At 37.2% G+C, this 27,555-nt stretch overlaps 2 protein-coding genes across 5 annotated transcripts in view; both read left to right on the top strand.

Moving 5' to 3' along the window:
• The window catches only part of LOC105472815 (mitochondrial ribosomal protein L39), a 262,274-nt gene that overhangs the window by 189,227 nt on the left and 45,492 nt on the right, over window positions 1–27,555 (top strand). The window lies entirely within an intron of this gene.
• LOC105472812 (putative uncharacterized protein encoded by LINC00158) lies at window positions 110–22,601 on the top strand. The gene is made up of 3 exons (XM_011726351.2): window positions 110–12,178; window positions 13,321–18,751; window positions 22,513–22,601. Exons 1-2 carry the CDS (start codon window positions 12,041–12,043, stop codon window positions 13,438–13,440), a joined length of 258 nt encoding a protein of 85 aa, XP_011724653.1. The 5' UTR covers window positions 110–12,040; the 3' UTR covers window positions 13,441–18,751; window positions 22,513–22,601.

The following is a 27,555-nucleotide window of genomic DNA, read 5'->3' as shown; positions in this document are numbered from 1 at the left end:
TTGCTCTTGCTTCTCTAATTCTTTCAGCTGTGATGTTAGCTTGTTAATTTGAAATCTTTCTAACCTTTTTTTTTTGTGTGTGTGTGTGTTTTATTTATTATTTTCCAATATTTTCTTGGCATTTTTGTCTAGTTTGTCAAATAAACTTCAAATTTTAAGTTTCAAAATAAAAAAAAAGATTCATTTTAGGATTTTAATTGCACTTATTTTTTATATATATATATATATTTTTATATATTACCCTAAGGAAAAACAAAGTTCTTATAATATTGATGCTAGAAATTAGATGCTAGAAAGCATCTAATATCCCCCTCCTCATTTTTTCAAATGTCTTGCATGAAACTATTTCATTTTATGTGTGTGTTTAGTGCTATAAATTCCCCACTTAACACTGCCTTAGCTGTATCCCAGATATTCCAGTATGTTGTAGCTTTGTTCTCATTAGTTACAAATAACTTCTTGATATCTGACTTAATTTCATTATTTACCCAAAAGTCATTCAGGAGCATGTTGTTTAATTTCCATGTAATCACATAGTTTTGAGCAATTTTTTTTTTTTTTTAGTCTTGACTTCTATTTTTACTGCACTGTGGTCCAAGAGTGTGTTTGGTATAATTTTTTTTTTTTTTGGCATTTGCTGAGGATTGTTTTATGTCCAACTATGTAGTCAGTTTTAGAGTATGTGCCATGTGGTGATGAGAAGAATGTATATTCTGTTGTTTTGGGGTGGAAAGTTCTGTAGAGGTCTAGCAGATCCATTTGGTCCAACACTGAGTTCAGGTCATGAATATCTTTGTTTATTTTCTGCCTCAGTGATTTGTCTAATACTTTCAGTGGACTCTTGAAGTCTCTATTATTGTATGGGAGTCTGAGTCTCTTTGTATGCCTCTAAGAACTTGCTTTATTAATCTGGATGCCCCTGTGTTGGGTGCACATGTATTTAGGATAGTTAAATTGTTAAATTGAACTCTTTACATTATGTAATGCCCTTCGTTTTTTTTCTTTTTTTCTTTTTTTTTTTTTTTAATCCTTGTAGATTTAAAGTCTGTTTTGTCTGAGATTAGGACTTCAACCCCTGATTTTTTCTGATTTCCACTTGCTTGGTAGATTTGCCTCCATTTTTTTATTTTGAGCCTATGGGTGTCATTATATGTGAGACTGGTCTCTTGCAGCATACCATTGAGTTTTGCCTTTTTATCCAGCTTCCCATTCTGTGCTGTTTAAATGGAGCCATTTAGCTTGTTTACATTCAAGGTTAGCATTGATATGTGTGGTTTTGATCTTGTCATTGTGTTGTTAGCTGGTTACTATTCTGGTTTGTTTGTATTGTTGCTTTATTGTGTTACTGGTCTGTGTATTTAAGTATTTTTGTATTGGCCAGTAGCATTCTTTTCTTTCTATATTTAGTGCTTTCAAGATCTCTTGTAAGGTAGGTCTGGTGGTAATAAACTCCCTCAACATTTGCTTACCTGAAAAGGATCTTACTTCCTCTTTGCTTAGGAAGCTTAGTTTGGCTTGATGTGAAGTTCTTGGCTGAAGATTTTTTTCCTTAAAAATGTTTAACATAGGCTCCCAATCTCTTCTTGCTTGTAGGGTTACAGCTGAGAGGTCTGCTGTTATCCTGATGGTGTTCCCTTTTTGCAGGTGACCTGCCCTTTCTCTCTAGCTGTCTTTATCATTCTGTCTTTCATTTCGACTTGGGAAAATCTGGTAATTCTGTGTCTTGGGGATGATCTTGTGTAGAATCTTGCAGGGGTTCTCTGTACTTCCTGAGTTTGACTGTTGGCCTCTCTAGCAAGGTGAGGAAGTTTTCATAGATGATATCCTAAAATATGCTTTTTAAGTTATTTGCTTTCCCCTCATCCCTTTTAGGGATGCCAGTGACTCATATATTTGGCCTCTTTACATGATTCTATATTTCTTGGAGGTTTTGTGTATTTCTTCTCATTCCTTTTTCTTTATTTTTGTCTGACTGTCTTATTTCAGAGAGCCAGGCTTCAAGCTCTAAGATTCTTTCCTCAGCGTAGTCTGTTCTGCTGTTAATATTTGTAATTGTGTTGTGAAATTCTTGTAGTATGTTTCTCAGCTCTGTCAGCTCTGTTAGGTTCTTATATATACTGGTTATGTCATCTTTCAGCTTCTGTATCATTTTATTGTGATTTTTAGTTTCCTTGGATTGGGTTTTGCCACTCTTCTGAATCTCGATGATCTTCATTTCTATTTATATTCTGAATTCTATAATTTCAGCCAGCTCAGCATGGTTAAGAACCCTTGTTGGAGAACTGGTGCAATCATCTGGAGGACATATGACACAATGACCATTTGAGTTACCAGTATTCTTGCATTGGTTATTTCTCATCTCTGCATGTGGGTGTTCCTTTAACTGTAGTGTAGATTGTTATAGTCAATAGACTTCTTTTCTGCATGTTTTCATGGAGCTAAGCCTTTGTGCAGGGTTTTTATTTGTAGCTGACTTTTTGTCTTTGGTTTCACAGAGGAGTATGTTAATGAGGTATTTTTGGTGTTGAAGCCTTGAGGTGTGATTGACCAGGTGGTGCTTAGGTGTATTGGTCAGTTGATGGGCTCTTGCTCAGTCATGTTCCTTTATATTTCCTCACAGTTGCAGCCATGCCCTTCTCAATACTCTGAAAGTGTAGGCTCCTCTCCCACTTGAGTGCTGGCTATAGAGCCCAGCTTGGCACTCCTGTACTGCCCACCACAGCTCTGGGGCAATCTGAGTTTATGTTCCTTCTACAACATGGAGACAGCAGAGGAAGAAATCTTAGTAGTGATTGCAGCCACAGTCTCCTTTTTAAAATGATGAATTTTTTATCATGAATGTTTTTTAGTTTCCTCTTACCTCCCCAGATGCTCTGTCTCTGACTCCTTTGCACATTCAGTCCTTTTCTGGGTCAATCTCAATCTTTGTCTCTCTTCTCTTCACAATGCTCCCCCCACTAGGAAATCTCTTTACACTTTCATGTAAAGCCTGAGTTAATACAGAGACTGCATAGAATTCACAATTTGTCTTTGTAGCCGGTAGGCTTTCCTACTGAGCTCCAGACATGAATAATTAGGTGCCTGCTTGATTCCTCCACTTGTATGTCTCAGAAACATCCCATTTTCAACTTGTCCCAAAAAATATCAATCTCCAAGGCCTCCTATCACATATGTCTTGTTCTTTTTCAGTGTTCCAAACTTGTATCTAGTTCCAAAGTCAGAAACCTTTGAGTTACCTCTTATCCCTTCCCTTTATTCTCCAAATTCAACCCAACACATCAATACATCATTTTTTTTCTTATAGTTGATCTAATAAATTCAACAGGATAATAGGATAATAACTTGACTGGGCATAATTAAAAAGAGAATTAGGGAATTTGAAGAAAATACAAGAATGTTTATAGTGTACATAGAGAAATAGAGATTTTTTTTTTAAGAAGGAAGAGTAAAAGACTTTAAAAGATGAGTAATATATTGAAGATTTTTTTTTTTTTTTTTGAGACAGAGTCTTGCTCTGTTGCCCAGGTTGGAGTACAGTGGCATGTACAGTGGCATGATCTCAGCTCACTGCAACCTCCACCTCCTGGATTCAAGCTTTTCTCATGCCTCAGCCTCCTGAGTAGCTGGGACTACAGGTGCATGCCACCAAGCCCAGCTAACGTTTCTTTTTTTTTTTTTTTTTTTTTTTTTAGTACAGATGGAGTTTCACCATGTTGGCCAGGATGGTCTCAATCTCCTGACTTCATGATCCACCTGCCTCAGCCTCCCAAAGTGCTGGGATTACAGGTGTGAGCCACTGCACCAGGCCTTTTTTTTATACTTTAAGTTCTGGGATACATGTGCAGAACGTGCAGGTTTATTACCTAGGTATACATGTGCCATGGTGGTTTGCTGCACCTATCAACCTGTCATCTACATTAGGTATTTCTCCTAATGCTATCCCTCACCTAGGCCCCCACCCCCAACAGGCCCCAGTGTGTGATGTTCCCCTCCCTGTGTCCATGTGTTCTCGTTGTTCAACCCCCACTTATGAGTGAGAACATGCGGTGTTTGGTTTTCTGTTCTTGTGTTAGTTTGCTGAGAATGATGGTTTCCAGCTTAATCCATGTTCCTGCAAAGAATATGAACTGATCCTTTTTTATGGCTGCATAGTATTCCATCGTGTATATGTGCCACATTTTCTTTATCCAGTCTATCATCGATGGGCATTTTGGTTGGTTCCAAGTCTTTGCTATTATGAACAGTGCTGCAATAAACATACATGTGCATGTGTCTTTATAGTAGAATGATTTATAATCCTTTGGGTATATACCCAGTAATGGGATGGCTGGGTCAAATGGTATTTCTGGTTCTAGATCCCCAAGGAATCGCCACACTGTCTTCCACAATGGTTGAACTAATTTACACTCCCACCAACAGTGTGAAAGCGTTCCTATTTCTCCACATCCTTTCCAGCATCTGTTGTTTCCTGACTTTTTAATTATCACCATTCTAACTGGCATGAGACAGTATCTCATTGTGGTTTTGATTTGCATTTCTCTAATGACCAGTGATGGTGAGCTTTTTTTCATATGTTTGTTGGCCACATAAATGTCTTCTTTTGAGAAGTGTCAGTTCATATCCTTTGCCCAATTTTTGATGGGGTTGTTTGTTTTTTTCTTGCAAATTTGCTTAAGTTCCTTGTAGATTCTGGGTATTAGTCCTTTGTCAGATGGATAGATTGAAAAGTTCTCTCCCATTCTACAGGTTGTCTGTTCACTCTGATGATATTTTCTTTTGCTGTGCAGAAGCTGTTTAGTTTAATTAGATCCCATTTGTCAATTTTGGCTTTTGTTGCCTTTGCTTTTGGTATTTTAGTCGTGAAGTCTTTGCCTATGCCTATGTCCTGAATGGTATTGCCTAGGTTTTCTTCTAGGGTTTTTATGGTTTTAGGTCTTATGTTTAAATCCTTAATCCATCTTGAGTTAATTTTTGTATACGTTTTAAGTAAGGGGTTCAGTTTTACTTTTCTGCATATGGCTAGCCAGTTTTCCCAACAACATTTATTAAATAGGGAATCCTTTCGCCATTGCTTGTTTTGTCAGATTTGTCAAAGATCAGATGGTTGTAGATGTGTGGCATTATTTCTGAGGCCTTTGTTCTGTTTTGTTGGTCTAAATATCTGTTTTGGTACAGTACCATGTTGTTTTGGTTACTGTAGCCTTGTAGTGTAGTTTGAAGTCAGGTAGCATGATGCCTCCAGCTTTGTTCATTTTGCTTAGAATTGTCTTGGCTATACCAGCTCTTTCTTGGTTCCGTATGATATTTAAAGTTTTTTTCTAATTCTGTGAGCAAAGTCAATGGTAGTTTGATGGGGATGGCATTGAATCTATAAATTACTTTGGGCAATATGGCCATTTTTACAATATGGATTCTTCCTATCCATGAATATGGACTGTTTTTCCATTTGTTTGTGTCCTCTCTTATTTCCTTGAGCAGTGGTTTGTAGTTCTCCTTGAATAGGTCCTTCACATCTCTTTTAAGTTGTATTCCTAGGTATTTTATTCTCTTTGTAGCAATTGTGAATGGGAGTTCACTCATGACTTGGCTCCCTGTTTGTCTATTATTGGTGTTTAGGAATGCTTATGATTTTTGCACATTAATTTTGTATTCTGAGACTTTGCTGAAGTTGCTTATTAGCTTAAGGAGATTTAGGACTGAAATGATGGGGTTTTCTAAATATACAATCATGTCATCTGAAAACAGAGACAATCTGACTTCCTCTTTTCCTATGTGAATACCCTTTATTTCGTTCTCTTGCCTGATTGCCCTGGCCAGAACTTCCAGTAGTATGTTGAATAAGAGTGGTGAGAGGACATCCTTGTCTTGTGCTGGTTTTCAAAGGGAATGCCTTCAGCTTTTGTCCATTCAGTATGATATTGTCTGTGGGTTTGTCATAAATAACTCTTATTATTTTGAGATATGTTTTGTCAATACCTAGTTTACTGAGAGTTTTATCATGAAGGGGTGTTGAATTTTATCGAAGGCCTTTTCTGCATCTATTGAGATAATCATGTGGCTTTTGTCATTGGTTCTGTTTATGTAATGGATTACATTTATTGATTTGCATATGTTGAACTAGCCTTGCATCCCAGGGATAAAGCCGACTTGATCATGGTGAATAAGCTTTTTGATGTGCTGCTGGATTCAGTTTGCAGTATTTTATTGAGGATTACTTCATCGATGTTCATCAGGTATACCGGCCTGAAATTTTCCTTTTTTGTTGTGTCTCTGCCAGGTTTTGGTATCAGGACGATGCTGGCCTCATAAAATAAGTTAGGGAGGAGTTGCTCTTTTTCTATTGTTTGGAATAGTTTTAGAAGGAATGGTACCAGCTCCTCTTTGTACCTCTGGCAGAATTTGGCTATGAATCCGTCTGGTCCTGGGCCTTTTTTGGTTGGTAGGCTATTAATCACTGCCTAAATTTCAGAACTTGTTATTGGTCTATTCGGGGATTTGACTTCTTCCTGGTTTAGTCTTGGGAGGGTGTATGTGTCCAGGAATTTATACATTTCTTCTAGATTTTCTAGTTTATTTGCATAGGGGTGTTTATAGTATTCTCTGATGTTAGTTTGTATTTCTGTGGGATCAATGGTGATCTTCCCTTTATCATTTTTTATTGTGTCTATTTGATTGTTCCTCTTTTTGTCTTTGTTAGTCTGGCTAGAGGTCTATCTATTTTCTTAATCTTCAAAAAACTAACTCCTGGATTTGTTGATTTTTTGAAGGGTTTTTCATATCACTATCTCCTTCAGTTCTGCTCTGATCTTAGTTATTTATTGTCTTCTGCTAGATTTTAAATTGGTTTGCTCTTGCTTCTCTAGTTCTTTTAATTGTGAGGTTAGGGTGTCAATTTTAGATCTTTCCCACTTTCTCCTGTGGGCATTTAGTGCTATAAATTTCCATCTAAACTCTGCTTTAGCTGTGTTCCAGAGATTCTGGTACATTCTGTCTTTGTTCTCATTGGTTTCAAAGAAATTATTTATTTCTGCCTTAATTTTGTTATTTACCCAGTAGTCATTCAGGAGCACGTTGTTCAGTTTCCATGTCGTTGTGCGGTTTTGAGTGAGTTTCTTTATCCTGAGTTCTAATTTGATTGCACTGTGGTCTGAGAGAGTGTTTGTTATGATTTCTGTTCCTTTGCATTTGCTGAGGAGTGTTTTACTTCCAATTATGTGGTCAATTTTAGAATAAGTGCTATGTGGTGCTGAGAAGAATGTATATTCTGTTGCTTTGGGGTGGAGAGTTCTATAGATGTCTATTAGGTCCACTTGGTTCAGAGCTGAATTCAAGTCCTGGATATCCTTGCTATTTTCTGTCTTGTTGATCTGTCTGATATTGACAGTGGGGTGTTAAAGTCTTCTACTATTATTGTGTGGGAGTCTAGGTCTCTTTATAGATCTCTAAGAACTTGCTTTATGAATCTGGGTACTCCTGTATTCGGTGTCTATATATTTAGGATAGTTAGCTCTTCTTGTTGCATTGATCCCTTTACCATTATATAATGCCCTTTTTTTAGTCTTTTTTGATCTTTGTTGGTTTAAAGTCTGTTTCATTAGAGATTAGGATAGCAACCCCTGCCTTTTTTTTCTTTTTGCTTTCCATTTGCTTGGTAAATATTCCTCCCTCTCTTTATTTTGAGCCTATATTTGTCTTTGCATGTGAGATGGGTCTCCTGAATACAGCACACTGATGGGCTTGACTCTGTATCAAATTTGCAAAACTGTGTCTTTTAATTGGAGCATTCTGCCCATTTACATTTAAGGTTAATATTGTCATGTGTGAATTTGATCCTGTCATTATGATGCTAGCTCGTTATTTTGCCCATTAGTTGATGCAGTTTCTTTATAGTGTCGATGGTTTTTACAATTTGGTAGGTTTCTACAGTGGCCGGTACTGGTTTTTCCCTTCCATGTTTAGTGCTTTTTTCAGGAGCTATTGTGAGGCAGGCCTGGTGGTGATAAAATCTCTCAGCATTTGCTTGTGTGTAAATACTTTTATTTCTCCTTCGCTTATGAAGCTTAGTTTGGCTGGATATGCTATTCTGGGTTAAAAATCTTTTCTTTAAGAATGTTGACTATTGGTCCCCACTCTCTTCTGGCTTGTAGGGTTTCTGCCAAGAGATTCGCTGTTAGTCTGATGGACTTCCCTTTGTGTGTAACCCGACCTTTCTCTCTGGCTGCCCTTAACATTTTTTCCTTTATTTCAACCTTGGTGAATCTGATGATTTTGTGTCTTGGGGTGCTCTTTCGATGCATATCTTTGTGGTGTTCTCTGTATTTCCTGAATTTGAATGTTGGCCTGTCTTGCTAGGTTGGGGAAGTTCTCCTGGATCCTGAAGAGTGCTTTCCAACTTGGTTCCATTCTCCCTGTCACTTTCAGGTACACCAATCAAACACAGGTTTGGTCTTTTCACATAGTCCCATATTTCTTGGAGGCTTTGTTCATTGCTTTTCATTCTTTTTTCTCTAATCTTGTCTTCACACTTTATTTCATTAAGTTGATCTTCAATCTTTGATATCCTTTCTTCTGCTTGATTGATTCAGGTGTTGATACTTGTGTATGCTTCACGAAGTTCTCGTGCTGTGTTTTTCAGCTCCATCAGGTCATTTGTGTTCGTCTCTAAATGGGTTATTCTAGTGAGCTATTCCTCTAACCTTTTTTCAAGGTTCTTAGCTTCCTTGCATTGGGTTAGAGCATGCTCCTTTAGCTCAGTGCTGTTTGTTATTACCCACCTTCTGAGCCTACTTCTGTCAATTCATCAAACTCATTCTCCATCCAGTTTTTTCCACTTGCTGGCGAAGAGTTGTGATCCTTTGGAGGAAAAGAGGTGTCCTGGTTTTTGGAATTTTCAGCCTTTTTGTGCTGGTTTTTCCTCATCTTCATGGATTCATCTGTCTTTGTTCTTTGATGTTGGTGACCTTCGGCTGGGGTTTTCGTGTGGACATCTTTTTTGGTGATGTTGATGCTATTCCTTTCTGTTTGTTAGTTTTCCTTCTAACAGTCAGGCCCCTCTGCTGCAGGTCTGCTGGAGTTTACCATTCCAGACCCTGTTTGCCTGGGTATCTCTAGCAGAGGCTGCAAAACAGCCTAGATTGCTGCCTGTTCCTTCCTTCGGAAGCTTCCTCCCAGAGGGTCACCTGCTGGATGCCAGCCAGAGCTCTCCTGTACGAGATGTCTGTCGATCCTTGCTGGGAGGTATCTCCCAGTCAGGAGGTACGGGAATCAGGGACCCACTTGAGGAGGCAGTCTGTCCCTTAGCAGAGCTTGAGTGCTGTGCTGGGAGATCTGCTGCTCTCTTTGGAACTGGCAGGCAGAAACGTTTAAGTCTGCTGAGGCTGCGCCCATAGCTGCCCCTTCCCCTAGGTGCTCTCTCCCAAGGAGATGGAAGTTTTATCTATTAGCCTCTGACTGGGGCTGCTGCCTTTCTTTCAGATGGCCTGCTCAGAGAGGAGAAATCTAGAGAGTAAGACATCAGTTTTCCAGTACATAATTCAAGGCTGCCATGTCCCTCACCTGGATCAATAGATTAGCTTCCTGCATCCTTTTGACCCTTTTCTAATTTCTTATCTGTACTGTAGCAAGGCTGGCATTTTGAATTTCAAGCCTCATCATATCATTATTCTTTAAAAATATTCAATGGTTTGTCATTTTATTGAGTAAAGTTCAAAAATTATTGTTCCAGAGAATCTAAGGTAAAGTTTTAATTTCTGGACCCTAATTTCTACACCCTCATTTCACATCTGGCTTCTCTTCATTTAGCTACACAGGTCTTTTGTCATCTCCTTGGTCCAATCATATGCCTTCTGGCCATATCATCTGTTCTCTTTACTTGCCCCTCTCTCTCCCACCCCTCATTCTCAAGACACTATTCTCTTTCAGAGAATTTACCATAATTGGGATTTACTCATATAATCCTTTGATTATTGTCTGTGTCCACCTGTCAGATCAGAAATGTGAAGAAGTCTTAAAGGGCTTGTGTTTCTCTTTTCCTTCACTATTGCATCTCTGTTGTATCAAAGTGCTGGCACATAACAGAAGCTCAACAAATGAAGGCATTGTCGCAACTAATGCTTCATATCAACACTACCTCAGAAGTATTTTAATTCCTCAATTTCCATGTGCAGCCAGAGAGGTTGATTTGATTCATCAACATACCCAAGACTGTACAGCTAGTAGAAGGAAGAACTTGGAACTGAAAGCAGGTCATGCTGTTTTTACTCCACACTACATTTTAGACCTCCCTGTTTCTTAAGCTTGGGGGTGGATAATAGGAACCATGTGACTCTCCTACTCCACCCCCTCCTTTTTTTGTTATTAAATTGTACTGGAAATTTGGGCTTTCAGTGATTGCATTTTTTTCTGAACATGCATTTTTTTTTTTTTTTTAGAAAAATGAACTGACTAGTTTTTTAGAATGAAATGTGATTAAGAAAAAATAATCTCTGATGGACCCATAACCAGGAACTCTGGATATTTTTGATTAAGTGGAAGAAAAATATAGACTTTGGCAATTGAGACAATCTTCATTAATAAATAAAAGGATTGTTCCAGATATGCTACAAAATAAATACATTGAGAAGATGTGAAAAGCAAAATGGTTTAATACACAGACAAAATTTTAGTGTCTTTATTGGTAATAATCAGAATAAGTTGTTTGATTATACCATTTTAATTTAGCTGGACCACAGAAAATGTTGGTATTTGGCCATTTGGGGCCATGAAACAACATTTTCTTTATTTCCCATCAGCCCATTGAAAAGAGGCTGACTTTGGTTGAATTTGCTGACAAGTGTGTTGGTTCTTCTTTCTTCCCCATTTCTATATGTTTATCCATCTTCCATGTGGAAGCTGTGGACTAGTTGGAGGTAATCTGCTACTTGATCAAAAAGGATAAAGAAGTTCATGAAACTTCAATGACCTGTGTACTTATAACTCTCTTTTAGAGAAAATGGCCTGAAGCAGCATCTTCTTGCAAACTTTTATATGACATTTACTCACATTGAGTGAAAACAATGGGTTCAATGGATTGGACCAGAAATCAGGAGGTAAAGTGTACTAGTGAGAAGCAGATGAGAAATAATGCGAATTAAGAGAGATGATCTCTGTTTCTGATTTTTCAGTTCCCAATATATTTATAAGAGGTCTGGGTGTATTTTATTTTTCACTTGTGAATATCTATGAAGTTGTCCTTTATAGTCTTCCAGTAAAAATATTTTTATTTGCCCTCATTTGGGAAAACTTTTTTCATCACTGAATAAACCCTGACCAGCACAATAATTAAATGGGGGTAATGTCATGTATATAATATAAACTCTAAAGATAACGAAATACATCTACTTAAAAAGAAAAATGTTCTTTCTCTTGTGAAACCTAGGTTTCAGAATGGAAGTATATTTTATATTGGCCAATTGGACTGGCTGTGAAAGACCAGCAACCAAGCAAAAGTAGATGTTGCTTTAATGAGGTATAAACTATATCTTGTTAAATAGGTCTTATCTTAGACAAGTAGTATAAATGTGTACCCAAACATCATTCATTTGCAATACAGAGGCATTTAGAAGTCATTCACATGGATTTTTCCTTTTATTTTTGGAAAAGATTAAGCTTCTGCTGTGTATGGACCTGTGGCTACATTGTGAAATTTAGTTATGAAGCTATTAAATCAATTAGTCTAGACCTCAAATCTTATTTCCTATGAAAAGCCTCAGATTTGTAGCTGTATGAACAAATTTTTTTTTTTGTTTGTTTGTTTGTTTTGTTTTTTTTTTTTTTGCACTAGAACGGAGAGAACACACTGGAGATCACAAATGCATTTATTCTTTTTCACCAACTGTTTCATTGGCCTTAAAAAATACTGGGCTAAACTTAAGTGGTAAAGATCTGAAATAAAAAGATTAATCTTTACGTCTGAACAGCAATTTTTCATAGGTCTGTAATATCTTGCATTTCCTTATCTATGGATAAGGAGATCTGGAATTGATCTACATTTTCTTTAGTAATGTTTTCTCTGTTTATTAAGAACAGATATCTTCATCTCCTTCATGCATTATCCTTTCTAACAGATGTCAGTAGGATCCAGAGCCATTTTGGAACTTTACCAAGGATTAAGGATGAGCACAGATCACATCAAGAGTCTGTAAGAAGATAGTATTTCTGATTTAGACCCATAAGGACAGTATCTTATAATTGTGAGCAAAAATTGCATTTGAAGGATTATGTTTCTTTTTCCTGACAAGTAAGATGTTGCATACTATGGAATGTAAATTTTTATGGTGATTGGAGAGGAACTGAGCTCCATTCTAGCTCAGTTCCTTTCTAGCTCAGTCCCTTTCCAATCACCATAAAAATGGAAGCACCAACCTTCAACAAAATATGCTGAGCTTGAGATTTTGCATAGTCTCTCATTTATTCCTTCTAGAATCAGTAAAGTGCATTAGGATTTGGAAGACTCCATTTGTTCTATTCGCTCTCCACTGCATTATGACTTCATTAGGGCACTGGTAACAAATGTATATACCTTTTAAATACCTATGATGGCTAGGTGACTACATGTTGGGCAAAATGGGATAAGACAATATCATTTTAACATGCTTCAAGTACTATGTCAAGGCCTTACTATGTACTATTTCATTTTAATCCTAAAAAAGCCACTCAAAAGAAGGTATGATTGGGTATATTTTATAGATACAGAGGCTAGAGTTCAGAGACATGAATCTGCCTGGCCTCCTCTGCACATACACAATTATTAGGTTAAGTGGATGTTTCAGGAGTCAAATCCGAGTTCATTTTGTTCCAAATCTGCTTCTCTTAATTAATATACTCTACTACTTCCAGATACCATTATTTACCTTTAAGAGACTGAAATTCTAATGATACCGGTAAACCTGTTAGTAATCAACCAAGCAGGTTATGATGAAAGATAGTATAGACTCTAAGAGGCTATAGAGAAGGCAACTAAGCTGGGTTGACAGGATGAGACATGGCATTCTGGAGAAGGTAACTGGTGAGGGAGTAACAGGCAACCCACCACGGTGATGGAGGGAAGCCATATTTCAGGCACTGGGCAGGGAGTGTGCACATGCTAGAAACAACACATCATTTTTGTAAAGTTGGGACCCAGAATGAAAATAGGGGAGTGATTGAGGATGAGAGTAAAGCGTAGGAGCCTTGTGTGACATCATTTATAGCACCCTTAACAGATTGGATTTTTCTCTAAATTAGTGGGAAGATGTTGATGATTTTATGAATAAGAGTAATATGATTAAATCTGAATTTTAGAAATATCACTTTGGAGGCTATGTGCAGATCATATTTGGAAGTGACCAAGACTGGAGGCAGGGACACCAGAGTTTTCTGTTAAAAACTGGTCCATGCAAGAAAAGACGACTCCTGAAGTGAGACAGTGATCATTAGGATGAAGAGGAAGAGAAGAATTGAGGAATACTTGGAAACAGAATTTTCTGAATTTACTGGTTGAATTGAATGTGAAGAGGAGATGAATAAAGAAGAAAACATCCTTAAAGATGATTACTAATTTTCTGTCTTGACTGAGTGTTTGATCAAACGAGTGGCTATACAGGAGGAACAGTTTATTGTAAAAATGATGGGGTACCTCTACAGGACACCCAGAGAGGGAGGTTTAGAATTGTATATATGGATCTGGAGTTCTGCAGAGAGGTCCAAGCTAAAGATATGCTTCTGGAACTCATCAGCATAGAGGTGGTAGTTCAAGTCAGTAGAGAGGAAGAGACCTTTAGGGACAGTGTGAAGAAAGAGAAAGGAGAGGATGAGTAGAGAAGCTCCAACATTTAGAGGGTGGGTGGGGGAAAAGGAGCCTGTGAAAAGTATAGAATAGAATAAACCATGTAGATAGAAAGGAATCCAGGAATGACTACAGTTAATAAAACAAAGGGAGGTGAGAACGACCAGAAGGGATGAGGAGCAGCTTCACATTTGACAGAGAAGTGAAAAAGTCTGAAAATAATCTTTTGGATTTAGCAACAGAATGATGATTGAGTTAACATTTCTCTTCAGTTTAATAACTTTTGTTCCTCAAGCTCCTGATAGGGATAGGGCTTAGTGTGGTTAGGGTTGGCTCAGGAGAGAGGTGTAAATTCAGGGTTTATACACCACTGCAATATTCACAAAAGAGGTGTTATGGTAGAATAGAGTTTTTTTCTCCTTGAAATAAAATTATAAAAATAAACCCTATTTAATGTCTTTCTCTATTTGTGTACCCCACCCAAGGAAATCAAGGGATTTCTCCATTAGAAGGAATTGCCATAGGAGTAAGAATTTACTCCTTTCCACTTTCAGAGCCCCCTCTGAGCATAAACTATACAGCAAACATTGGATGAATAATGTGTATTTTCAGTATCAGATGCTGTGGGTGTTCAAATTATGTGTTTGTATATTAGCTTTAAGAACATAACTTCTACCACTCAGACCAAGTTAGAATTGTGTTCTTACACCTTGTGACACTGAGCAATAAATCAGAAACAGAAATTTTCAGTGCATGAGCTTGAGTCAGATAGGTCTGTGTTTGGACATCACCTCACACTTTCTAGGGGATCATGGGAAATCAATTTATTTTAGTTCCAATTTCTCTGTAGGTGAAGTGGGAATGTTGATATCTACCTTGTAAGGTTTTCATAAGTATTTAAGGAGATAATGTACATTCAGCCTTTAAACAGTTCTCTGCAAATAATCACTGCTCAATAAATGTTAACCAGTATTATTTTTATTCTAATGTTTAAAGTCAACCTTTCTTCTCTGCTTTGGGACACATCCTTGATTGCTGCTTTTCAGACATTGCTCCCACACCTTGCCACACTCCACTCTTCTTAGGGTCCTCAGTCTTTCCTTTTTAAATTCTTTCTTGTTACCAGTCATGCCCAGGGATCACTTGCCTTAAACAAATCAACGTTTTTCTTTGGATATTGACGCCTATTTAATAAACTTAGAGTTTATTTTTTCTTTTCATGATCAACTCTTACAATGAGTAGTCTACACTTGCTCTCAGTTTTTTCATTTCGTTTTATTTGTAAACTTTGAAATTAAATCTTAGCCTACTGGAACATAGACTCCTGAAATGGCTCATTGGTGACATATTGCTAGTGAAAATAAATGGCCTTTTAAAATCTTCCACCTCTTGGGTCATTCAGCTGCATGTGATTTTCTTGAGAACCTCGTCTTTGAAAAACTTCCTACTCTTCTGTTATGTGTCACCACAACATCCTCAATCTTTTCTTCATGAGTCCCACTTTTCCCTCCCACATCGCAGTCATTGGAGTTTCTCAAGGATTAGTCCTTAGCTTTCTCTTCTCCTTTTCACACCAGTCCCTTCACAGAGTTTTATTGACTTAGAGTTTTTACCATGCTCTTGATGATGAAAAGCGTCACATCTACATCTGTGTTCTGACCTTTTAACTCATACTCAACCTCTGTATCTCCAAATATGGGACCCCTAGAATTCCTGTCATTGTCTCATTGTCTTCAGTAGATAAGCTTGACTTTCACCCTTTTTTTGAGCTTGACTATTTTTCAGTCAACAAAGACTTCTACCCTTTAAAGAAATTATTTTTAGGCGGTACCATTCAGATTAGAATCTGCCTTAAACTCCGTGAAAACCCTATCATCCCTAGCTTCTATGTGCTTTGAGGTCAGCACCCACATTTATATTTCTTGTGTGAAACTCAAGTACTTCACAATTAACTACTGTGTCCACTTTGAAAAAATGTCAGTGTTGTACATGGAAAACAAAAGATAGGTAAACATCAGATTAGAAATACTATTATACCCTAGAGTGGTCTAATACTTATTTGGGAATTTGTATTGTCAGGCTAAAGTTTGTTTAATAATATTAATAGACATAATTAGAAGTGAGATTTAAGTGATTAAATATTGAGGATCATATAAAACAGACATACTAAACAAATGTTTTTTTCTTTTTTTTGTTAATTACTTGGCATTTGAACTTAATATAATTTAATATGTTTCTCCATAACTCTGGTTAAGAAATGAATAGGAAATTTTCAATGGAAGTATTAAACGGGATATTTAGCAAACACTTTATGAGCCACAATTTGAAGAATGTTGTTATTTCTCAATATAATTACTTTCATTAAAATCCAGTAAATTTGATTTGTGCAGTTAACTAGAAAAAAGTGCTTGGGTAGTAAATTCTGTGTTGAAGAAATATTTTGCTTTGTGTGGTATTGAGCAAAGCTTTCTTAAACTTTCATGTTTTTCATTTGAAAATATTCAGGCTAAATCTCAAACAAATGGTAGATTCAGTAAAGTCAAACAAAACACTTTTTGGAACAGATCCACACAAAAAGGAAGCAATTTTTCATAGATTTGAACAAAATGACCAAATTTCCCTTATTCCTACTTAGTGTACAGCTCAATCACAGTACGTAGACTTGTTTTGTGTATTTTCTGGTTAAGAAATGACTTAAATTCTGTTATGGATAGGGATACTTAGTAGGCCTCTTCCGGTGGTCAAATAATAATTTTGATACTATTTGGGGCTATATGTTAGTATACTGAAAGTCCAGTTTGAATTATTTTCAACAGCTGAGTCACCGCAGTGATTTTGCAAATGACTTTTATTTTTTTGCTTTGATTTCTCTATCACAATTCAAAGAAGGATTTTGATTAGACACTATACTAAACTATTTAATAATGAGAAAAATTTGAAGTCATTAACAAGAGAAAAGTGGAAAGCTAATAAAGTTTAGCAAAAATTTTGCCGAGAGAGATGAGGGCCAGATGTGGCTGAGTTACAGCTGAGAGAAGTCAACAGCATCAATGTTTTATCCCAGTCTATCCAAAAGAAATGTGTCTCCAAGATGCCATATTTCTGCCTCCAAGTATCTGTTTTATTTGATGTGTTGCTACTGTGCTTTCATTTCTTCACTCCTTTATTCTATCAAAAATATGTGTATTACAATTTGCAATTGTAAATGTTTGGAACCAGCCCGAATGATATACCGTGGAATACTACTCAGCAATGAAAAGGAATGAAATAATGGCATTTGCAGCAGCCTGGATGGAACTGGAGACTATTATTCTAACTAAAGTAACTCAGGAATGGAAGACCAAACATCATTGTTTTCACTCATATGTGGGAGCTAAACTATGAGGATGCAAAGGCATGAGAATGATACATTGGACTTTGGGGACTGAGGGGAGAAGGTAGGAGATGGCAAGGGATAAATGACTACATGTTGGGTACGATGTATCCTGCTTGGGTGATGGGTGCACCAAAATGTTAGAAATCACCACTAAAGAACTTATTCAAGTAACCAAACACCCTATGTTCCCCAAAAACCTATTTAAATAAAAAATTGACAAATTAAAAAAAATAAAATGAATTAATCATAAAAAACCCAAAAACCAAAAACAAAAATATGTGTATTAAATACCAAATATGTGACCAGGTACCAATGATTGGCATTGCCTCTAAAGCATGTGAAGTTACAGCCTTGACTCTTGCTAAGTTCTTCTCATTCATCTTTTACCCACGCCTTATTCCCAGATGAGAGTCACTTGCAAGAATCACAAGATGCTGAATGTGGGTTTTACACTTTGGGGATTGTGGGATTCGTGGAAGTTACAGTTGGGAAAATACGTATCTGGCTTTTGAACCCATCATATTTCCTCTGTTGTCTCTATACTAGAAACACCAAGGAATTCAGTAAAAAGGGGGAAAACTTGGAAAGGCTGAAGCCTATTTTAAATAGATCAAGTCCTCCTAGAGTGGGGGAAGATGGCCACTGTGAATTACAAGACTAGGCTAATGATGCTGTGATATACATTTAGGTAGTAGTTGAGATGTAGAAGGTGGGAGACCCAAAAGAAAGTTAGCATAACTCTGTTTTATTATTATTTTTCCTACTGTAATGAATCACCTAAGCTTCCTCTTTCAATTCATGGGGTAATCTCTAAATAACTACAGAAGTGGGCTTGTAGACAGGTTCATTCTTTTCAAGATATTTTTATTCCAGCTGTGCATTTTTTGATATTCTGACTCCCTACTCTCTCTCATTGTCCTTTATATTTACACTCTGCATATTTTAAAAGGTGATTCCTTTTCCTTGTAAATAATTAGAAATCATAGAAGTTTCTACATAAGCACAAAATAAACAATGCAATGGTGTCCCTTTTATAGTTAGAGTTATAAGATTGTAGAGAAAAATGATTGGAAATAGGTTGATTCTGTGAAGCTAGGAATAGAAAGAATAGAAGGGAAGAGGATTTGCATGGCACTTTTGTTTGATATCTAAAATCCAAGTTATTTTCATAAGGGCTTGTCAGTCCTAAAGAACATTCTCTATCTAGAGAGGTCACTATTGCAGAAGAGATAACCTCCTAGGGTGCATCCCCAGGGATTCCAGCTTCTTCAGGCTTCTCTGATCCAGTGTAAGTTACACAACTTACAATCAGTGGGGAATTTCCTTATTTGAAGTCTTGTCACTTCAGTGGCTTTCTAAATAGAAATGAGAAAACCCAGAAGGGTTTTGAAAAAAATTTTTTAGTTCTTCCTGGCAATTGCATGTATATTTTTTTCTGTATGTTATTTGGATGTGAGGAGCTGTCATTATCTTAGGAATGAATATGAAACAGTCTCTGGGAAATGGAATTTGATTTTGATTCAACAACAGGAAAATTCTACTATTTTTCTCCAGTAGCTCCACAATAAAAGGTATGTTCAATATCATTGAGAAGAAAGTCTACAAATGTTGCTTTTTCTTACAAATATTCTTTGGGATAAGTATAGTGAAGGCAAAATGTGAGTAATTAAGGGTATAAAAGTGACATGTGGTTTGGTTTTCTTGATATTAAAAAAATGTATACTGTGGATAGTCATCTAGAAGTTTACTTCAAATTTCCACTGCCTTTCTTACGTAGAAACAGATATAATATTCCTTTTCTAAAAAGTGAAAAAGAGAAGTGACAAAGAACAAATGTTTCACGGTTCATTGATTATAGGACCGAAAATAAGAAGACTGCATGTGTGGTATGTGTGTATGTAAAAGTGAACAAGAGAAAGAGACAGAGAAAGAGGTGTTTGAGGCAGAATGGAGAGTTTTTGGTAAATAAAAAAGGGCTCATCTATACTTAAAACATAAAAGCTTAAAATAGTGCAAAGTAGAAAAGAATGGCTATAAGGGAATACTAAGAAGAGAGAAATTGGTGAGATAGGATAAATAGGATATTTTCCATAACAATTTTAAAATGTCATAACTATATTTTTATTTCCTAAGCTCAAAGCTCTGTGATTATATATAACTGACATGACTAGGTTCTGATCACGACTTTGAACTACAGCAATTTATTATTTAGATTTGATTTATCTAGCTACCAAGTTGCTCACATTGTTGATAAAAAGGATTTAGTAAAATTAATGTACTTATTTATAATAATATTAGATCAATGAATCAGACTAGAATAATTCTCTAAAATGGTTTAAAGTCATTTAAATTAAATCTATTCAAACGTCTTTATTCCAGTGGTACTTTTCTCAATATTGGATCTCTTTTCCCTTTTTCTTTATCATTTTAATTTAAATAATCAAAAATAGAGTGCGTAAAGGAACTGTGTCAAAATACTGGTAAATTTGAAACTATTCTACTTATATCAGAAGTTTTATTAATACATTTGTGTTCAAATAGAAAAATCAATTTCCCTGGATAAATCTTTCTTTGGTTTATAAATTGTTAACTATTAGACCTCATTTCTGATGCTCATAGATATATAACATGTTAGCAAACTCAGACATCTCTTTTCTTCGTTCCTTGTTCAGTTAGCTGTAGAAGACAAAAAGAATCTTTCATGCTCACTGATTGGTGTCCTTCATTTTAGCATATTTATAGACCTAGCATATGTGTTGAAGCTTCAAAATGTTTTCCAATGTAATATAAATAGCAAATTTAATTTTGAACCTATTGATATTTGGAATAAATATGTAGTACAATGTTTGACCCATAGTAGATAATCAATTAATTTTGTGGAAAGGATGAAATCTTCAAGTCGACTATTCTAGAAAAATCGGCTAGCTGGAATTTGCTCCATGAAAATAGAATGCTTTCCTGAACTTATATAGTATTTTGCAATTTCCTGCTGTAATTCAGAACTAAACCAAGACCTCTTAACTGTAGATGTGTCTGAACCAATCTATCACCAATTCAACAAAAATGCTTTAAAAATAGTCCAAGAATTATTCCTTTGGATAAGTAACTGATATACTAGTTTATATTTAAATGACAAAATAATTCAGACATATGAATTGAATGCTACCAAAGTATACAAAATTATAAGTGAAAATGAAATACCTAACCTTAAGGCACATGGCTGTTGCTGAATTGGGAATGTAGACAAGCTACTGTTGCCGTCGACAGTACTTGCCAAGGTCAGGTTCAATTAACGCCCAATGCCATGAACAGCGCATCAAAACCACCCACCTTCACAAAAAACACTTGTGGGCACCAGGAACCATGGGCACATATTCAAGAAGAGGCTAATAACTTAGAGAGAAGCAAAGAGACTCTCATATTTCCCCTTATTTCCATATTGTTTGTGATGAATAAAGCCTTAATATCATACATATCCAAATAATTCTAATAAACTACTCAAAACGTACTTTTTAGATTATGAAAACACATGTAAAATGATTTTTTTTTTCTGGAACATCAATTCCCTATGGTTTAAGGGAAGATAAATATTAAGTGTCTTAGAGATACATTATGAAACCTCCTGGGTTTCATGTTTGCCCCAGTCGCTGAATCTGTCTTTTCTGATAAGAAATGCTCCTAATATTCTTGTAGGTTATAGAATTTAAAGAGATTATAAAAATCACTCCTTCCTTCATTCTTTAAATCACTTACCAAATATGGAGAGTCTCTTAAGTTTATAGTGGGAGTAGAGAAATAAGAAAGACAGAAATAGCCTGTCTTCATGGGATGAAACATGAAAAAATTATTACACTTAAAAACTATGAAGAAAAAGCTATCATCAGTTCCAAAAGTTGAAAGGGACATTTCAGTTAGACAGGAGGAATAAGTTCAAGAGACCTATTGTATATCATGACTATAGTTTATAGCAATATACTGTATACTTGAAAATTACTGAGTATGAGGTAATACATGTGTTAATTTGTTTGATTTAGCCATTCCACCATGTATACATAAAATTAAACCATGTTGTACACCATAAATATATAAAATTTTTATTTGTCGATTCAAAAGCAATTGGAAGAAACAAACGAGAAAAACAGACGCACACAGCATGGTGGTTTGCTTTTTACTGTGGTCTTTTTCATGTTCTTCTATGCACCTGTAATGCCACCTTCAGGCATTCATGTTCCACTTTCTAGGCTGGGCTCAGGGAGCCATCTCTGCCTTTTTCTAGTGCCTTGTGCCTGTGTATGTACCTCTCTCATTGTCCTCACTATGCTATTAAAATCGATCTCTTTATAAGTCTGTTTCTATCAGTGGATTACACACTTCTTGAGGATGGTGACAGATATTATCTTTCAACCCTAGTCATAGTGATGCAATTGAAAAGTGGATGAGTTGATTTGCTGAAGGTTGAATTCTTGGCAGGAGGCATAATGAAGAAGAAAACTTCACTTCTCTGGAGACAGGAAGTCTGAATTCAACTCTGTGGCTACCACTTACAAGTTCATAGGAACTGAAAACAAGGACACCAAGTGAGCTTGTGTAGCCACTTTCAACGCTGAGCTGTGGCAGATGCTTTTGGTACTTTGCATCTCTTCCTCTTGGCCCCTCTCTGATTTCAGCCACTGTGACAGTGGACAATCCCTCAGAGTTCAGAGACTCTTCTCTTGCTGGTAGCTATCTTCTGTTTTCCTGGGATTTGGCTCAGGAAAGAAGACACTGGAAGAGGCAGGGATTTTTGTCCTGGGGCAATCATTAACCAAGGACAATGGGAAGCTGTTGGATAAATTTTTCAGCCTCTTGTCTTTGGCTAGAAGTGGGAGAGGTGGAAGGGGATGACTCTGCAGGGCATTTGGTTTGCTTTTCAGAAGGCCTGACAGAAACAAACCCACATTTTAACACAGCCGTATGTTTCCTTTCCTTCTTCTCATTCTTCTAGTCATTTATTTCAGCTTCCTGGTGTCTTCTTCCAAATAAACCACCTGCCCCCCAAATCCAAGTCCTTCTTTTAGGCTCTGCTATCGGGAAGACTCAAACCAAGACACCGGCCTAAGCTGCAGGGTTCTTAAGTGGTAACCTAATAAGGCCAGTACTTTTCTGTTTTGTTTCCACATAACACACAACATGATCTTCCTCCCAGCCTGTGCATGCATTTTCTCATTGATGGTTAGTTCCGGCCAAGGACAACTTGACTTTTTTTTTTCTTTTTAATTGTCATTGTCATATCTTCTCTCTATTTACTAGGCAAGATTTATGTAATTTTTGTATTTGTCTCATTTGTTGACAGGGAACCCTGAACAGAACACATGCACAAACTCATGCCATACCCTAAGGGACAAGGTGCCCCACATCTACTTGGAAATCTTCGGGACGCTCAATGGTAAATACTATAAGTTGCAAGATTTCAAAAATATTCAGGAAGAAGAAATTTGTGAGCCAGGTAGCTCCAAGTCATTCAGCCTTCTGAGGTCATGCTGTCCTTTCAAATACAAATTCAATAAATGAGCCCTTCCTCCACAAATTCAATAAGTGATGCAGTTGACTAATACCCTTTCTCGTATTTCCCTGAGGAAATGAGTGAAAAGAAGTGAGTACAAGATGCTCTTGGCTTATATGTTCTCCCATTTGACAAACTTCGTAGTAGCCATTTCCTATTTCACTTTCTTTAGCTCTGGAGCTGTTATCCTCCTGGTACCTGTCTCCTGCCTATACCAATTCATTCCAAGCCAGAAAGGAGTACCTTTCCTTCAAAACCTTCTGTATAATCAACCCAGGGCTGTTACAGAAAACTTACTTTACCTGAAGTCTTGGTCATACAGCACAAGTAAGGAAACGACCTCAAATAGAATAAGTGAATCACCTTTCCTAAGTTCATCAGCCATTTCTGCAATAGGAGACTCACATTTTTTATGCTTTTTATTTTTTTTTTTGGCTCCTGGCCTGCTACTATTTTTGTGGGTATGCTCTCTCATGCCACAGTCTTTTTTTCCCTTTTCTTCAAGTCCTTAAATTCACCTCCCACCCATTTCAGACAAAACCTTTTTACAACACACATTATTACTGCATGTGGAACTTACTGATCATTTGTTAAATGGAACAATTTAGCTATTTAACTTCCTTTGTGTCAACCTTCTCATTCCAGACTCTGCCCTAGACATTGCCTTTTGTAACAAAGTCCCAATAAAATGTTCTCTCAAACAAACTGCCGGTTTGGCAATGCACATTTAACAATCCAAGAATTGGCAGAAACTTTGAAAATCACAGCTCTTCTTTAGCTGTTTAAAGATAAAATTCTTAGGTGGTCTTGAGGTCGAAGCATTACTCATGACTGCTCTGTCAGGGGCTTTGTTAAAGGAAGCAGGACGGCGGCCAGGTTCTTCACCCCTTCTCAGGATATAAAATCTGCAGGTCAGAGTGGCCCCACCTGCCTCCTTCTCCTCCATAGTCAAACACAGCCTAGACTGCCTGATTTGGGGTGCAGTCCTACTGACAGCTCCCCTTTATGTCTCTGGTGAATTTCTCAGGTTTGCATCATGGTCAAGGACCAGAATAAAAGAAGGTGAACTGGGAAATTTTTAGGGTCAGAAAAGTAGTTTTAAACTCATACACACTTTATCAAAATCTTTTTTTTTTGAGACAGAGTCTCACTCTGTCACCCAGGCTAGAGTGCAGTGGCGCGATCTTGGCTCATTGCAACATCCGCCTCCTGGGTTCAAGTGATTCTCCTGCCTCAGCCCCCTGAGTAGCTGGAATACAGGCATGTGCCACCACACTTGGCTAATTTTTATATTTTTAGTAGAGACGGGGTTTCACCATGTTGGCCAGGCTGATCTCGAACTCCTGACCTCAACTGATCCACCCACCTCAGCCTCCCAAAGTGCTGGGATTACAGGCGTGAGCCATTGAGCCCGGCCAAAATCTGTTTTCTTGAGTTAGGCTTAAGGTGTGGCACTGACTGCTGTTGGACTGCTGCATCATGAGGACTTTTCTAAAATTCAGCAAGCCGGACTCTAGCTTCTGAGGATATGTGGGGTGGGAAATGCAGGGAGCTAGTGTTGCTGAGATCTTCAGATTCTTTCTCTGAATACTTTTTCTAGACCCAATCTCTTTCTCCCTCTTTTCTGGGACTAATCAGTGACACAGATATTAGATATTTTGTGATTGTCCCATAGGTCCCTGAGGCTCTGTTCAGTTTTTTTCCCCAGTCGATTTGCTCTATGTTGTTCAAATTGGAAAAGTTCTAGTCTACAAATTCACTGAGTCTTTTTTCCTCTCCATTCTGCTGTTGAGACTATCCATTAATTTTTTTTAAGGTATAGTATTTTTCAATTCTAAAATTTCCCATTTGGGTCTTCTTTATGTCTTCTATCTCTTCACTGAGACTTTCTGCTTTTCTTTTGTCTCAAACACATTCATAAGTGTTTGTTGAAGCTTTTTTATCATTGCTGTTTTAAAATTACTGTCAGGTATTTCTGGCCTTTGTGTCATTTTGGTGTTGGTGTTTGTTGATTATCTTTTCTCATTTATATTGAGATTTTCCCAGTTCCTAGTATAAGTGATTTTTGATAGAAACCTGGACATTTAGGGTATGATGAGACTCTGGATCTTATTTATCTGGTATAACAGGCTTCTGGTAATGCTTTGGTGGGTGAAAGGGGCACTGTCTCCTTATTTTCAGGTGGGGCTACAAGTATTGAAGTCCCGGTTCCCAAGTCAGCCTCTGTTGACTCCTGAAGAGTCTTATTCTTATTACTGTTGAATGGTCAGGAGACTTCAGGCCTTTCCCTGGCTCTCTGTGACATCACCCTGGCACGGAGAGGCAGGAGTGGCTCCACTGTCACCATGAGACAAGGATGTCCTTTTTTACCACTGAGCTTGTTCTAAGTTTCCTGTAGACCACCTCTGTTGATAAGCTAGTGGGGACTGGAGGAGTGAGGCTGGAAGTCCAGCCTCCCTGCCAACACCTCAGGGATGCAGGTAAGGTCTTCTCATTGCCTGGCATCATAAAAATCTCTGCTTCTGGCCAAGCTTGTAAGCGCGGTGGCTCAAGCTTGTAATCCCAGCACTTTGGGAGGCCGAGACGGGCGGATCACGAGGTCAGGAGATCGAGACCATCCTGGCTAACATGGTGAAACCCCGTCTCTACTAAAAAATACAAAAAAACTAGCCGGGTGAGGTGGAGGGCGCCTGTAGTCCCAGCTGCTAGGTAGGCTGAGGCAGGAGAATGGCGTGAACCCGGGGGGCGGAGCTTGCAATGAAATGAGATCCGGCCACTGCACTCCAGCCTGGGCGACAGAGCGAGACTCCGTCTCAAAAAGAAAAAAAATCTCTGCTTCCCTCTGGGCCTTCTTTGATATCACTCTGGTGGGAGGCTTGGGGTGCCTTATTAGAGTTAGCAAAGGTGGAAGACTAGGTACCCAACTTGGCCTTTGTTTGGGAGCATACAGTTATTTTCTGTGGTGCCTGGCTAGAGTAGAATGCTTATTTTCTAAAAATTTTCTTTCTGGGATGCTCTTTTTTGGATACTAAGAGCAAGCTTTCTTTAGGCTTTTTTTTTTTTTTTTTTTTTTTTTTTTTTGCCTATACCTATTGGTGTTTCTGGATTGCTGACTTGGGGATAGATGAGGTATAGAAAACCCAAAGAAACAGAAGCCCAGAAAACTCACTACTATATCTTTCCTTGGGTCCTGAGGTCTCCAGGCAGCCTCTTCTTTCCACGTTTCAAAGTCTTCTTATGTCTGTTTTTTATACAATGTCCTAGTGTCTTTTTTTTTTTTTTCTTTAACTTGTAGCTGGGAGAAGAGCAGGAGGAATAGGGGAAAATATGTCTACTTCGTTTTCCCAGCAGTGAGAATGTCTGATGTATTTAAAATAGAGAACTTTAAGATAGAGTGGGATTAGAGCCTTTGAAGTGTGCCACTCATCTAACCAGTCTTCAGAGCTGTAGAGGCTCACAGGGCTCTGACCAGACTCTCACTGTCTGGTTACTTGATCTAGGCTACCCCTGAACCACAAAGTGTCTGGCTGTAGAAGGGGTGGTACCTTCTCCTGCCCTGATTTCTACCATATTCCAACCTACACTTCCAGTCTCTCTACCCTTTATTGTTAGATATGTGTCTTTTCACTTTCTGTATGTATTTCCCAGTGTCTTGTCTATCTCTGTACTACATTGAAAAATTGAATAAAAATACTCTGTAGTCTAAAGAATGAGTACCAAAAGGGAGAAAATAATTATAATTATACTATTATTTGGCATGTTCATACCAAATTTAAATTTATTTTTTAGTAATTTCCCCTTTTAAGTGGGCTTTTTTAACTTTTCTAAAAACAGAAAAATAACTTTTCTTAAAAGAAAACGTTTTGATTCTCTTCATAAAAAAATGTGTGTGTGTGTGTTATATTGCTGAATAGTAGAGAAAGACAAAATAATGTTGGAAGTAATACATGCAGAAAAAAAATCTGAGTTCAAATACTGTCTCTGTGCTGTTAGAAAACTATATAATTATTTTTAATTCCAAATGCCACAGTATTCACAATAATTACTGTTTCTTCCCCTGGTACTGAGAATTAAGAAAGACCAGACAGAAAGAAAGTAAAATAGAATGGTTACTAATGCAGAAAGTGTGTTTAACCCCAGAATCCTAAAATCAGTTAAACTAATATTATGGCTTTATGATTTTGTTTAAAAACTAATTTTCCCTTTCTAAAGTGTTTGACAAGCTAGTTTTTGCTACCAGCCATGTCTCAATGGATATGAACTGACTGGAAACTTTGGACATCCATAGAAATGTTTATTGAATTTTTGAATAATAAGGTTATTCACTAAACAATAAGCAAGCACATGTTCATATTTGTTGAGCAATTGTTCCTAGTTGAAGTACAAATTTGGGTTAGAGAATTCAGAAGAAAGTGCAAAGTATGCTAAGTTGCTTGCATGGGTTATACATCCATAGATAATAAAAAAAACACATAAACCAATCAACCAACCAAACGAACCTTAACTGAAAACACAATGAACATAAGACAAGCTTATTCTCTATTATAACAAAAAAACATGACAACAGTGTGTGTGTGTTAAACACATTTCTTTTCTAAGGAGTTCATGTTCAACTTTTCTCTGTGCAACCTTTCTCTTTATGCTTGGGATAGCTTAAGGGAAAGAAGGGTGAATATGAGTTTCTACTATTCCTTCACTTATGAAGGATATCTAACCTTGTGGAAAGACCACAGGGTTCATACTCTACGACTGCCTGTTCAGTGAGACAATACCTTCTCAAGATTATGCTTGTCTCCACTAGAGCAGAGGTGGGTGGGGGAACTGCTCTCATTT

This window comes from Macaca nemestrina, chromosome 4, assembly GCF_043159975.1.
Source record: "Macaca nemestrina isolate mMacNem1 chromosome 4, mMacNem.hap1, whole genome shotgun sequence".
In the NCBI taxonomy this organism is placed as follows: Eukaryota; Metazoa; Chordata; class Mammalia; order Primates; family Cercopithecidae; genus Macaca; species Macaca nemestrina.
The sequence above is the reverse complement of the archived record's forward strand: the minus strand, read 5'-3'. Positions and strand labels throughout refer to the sequence as shown.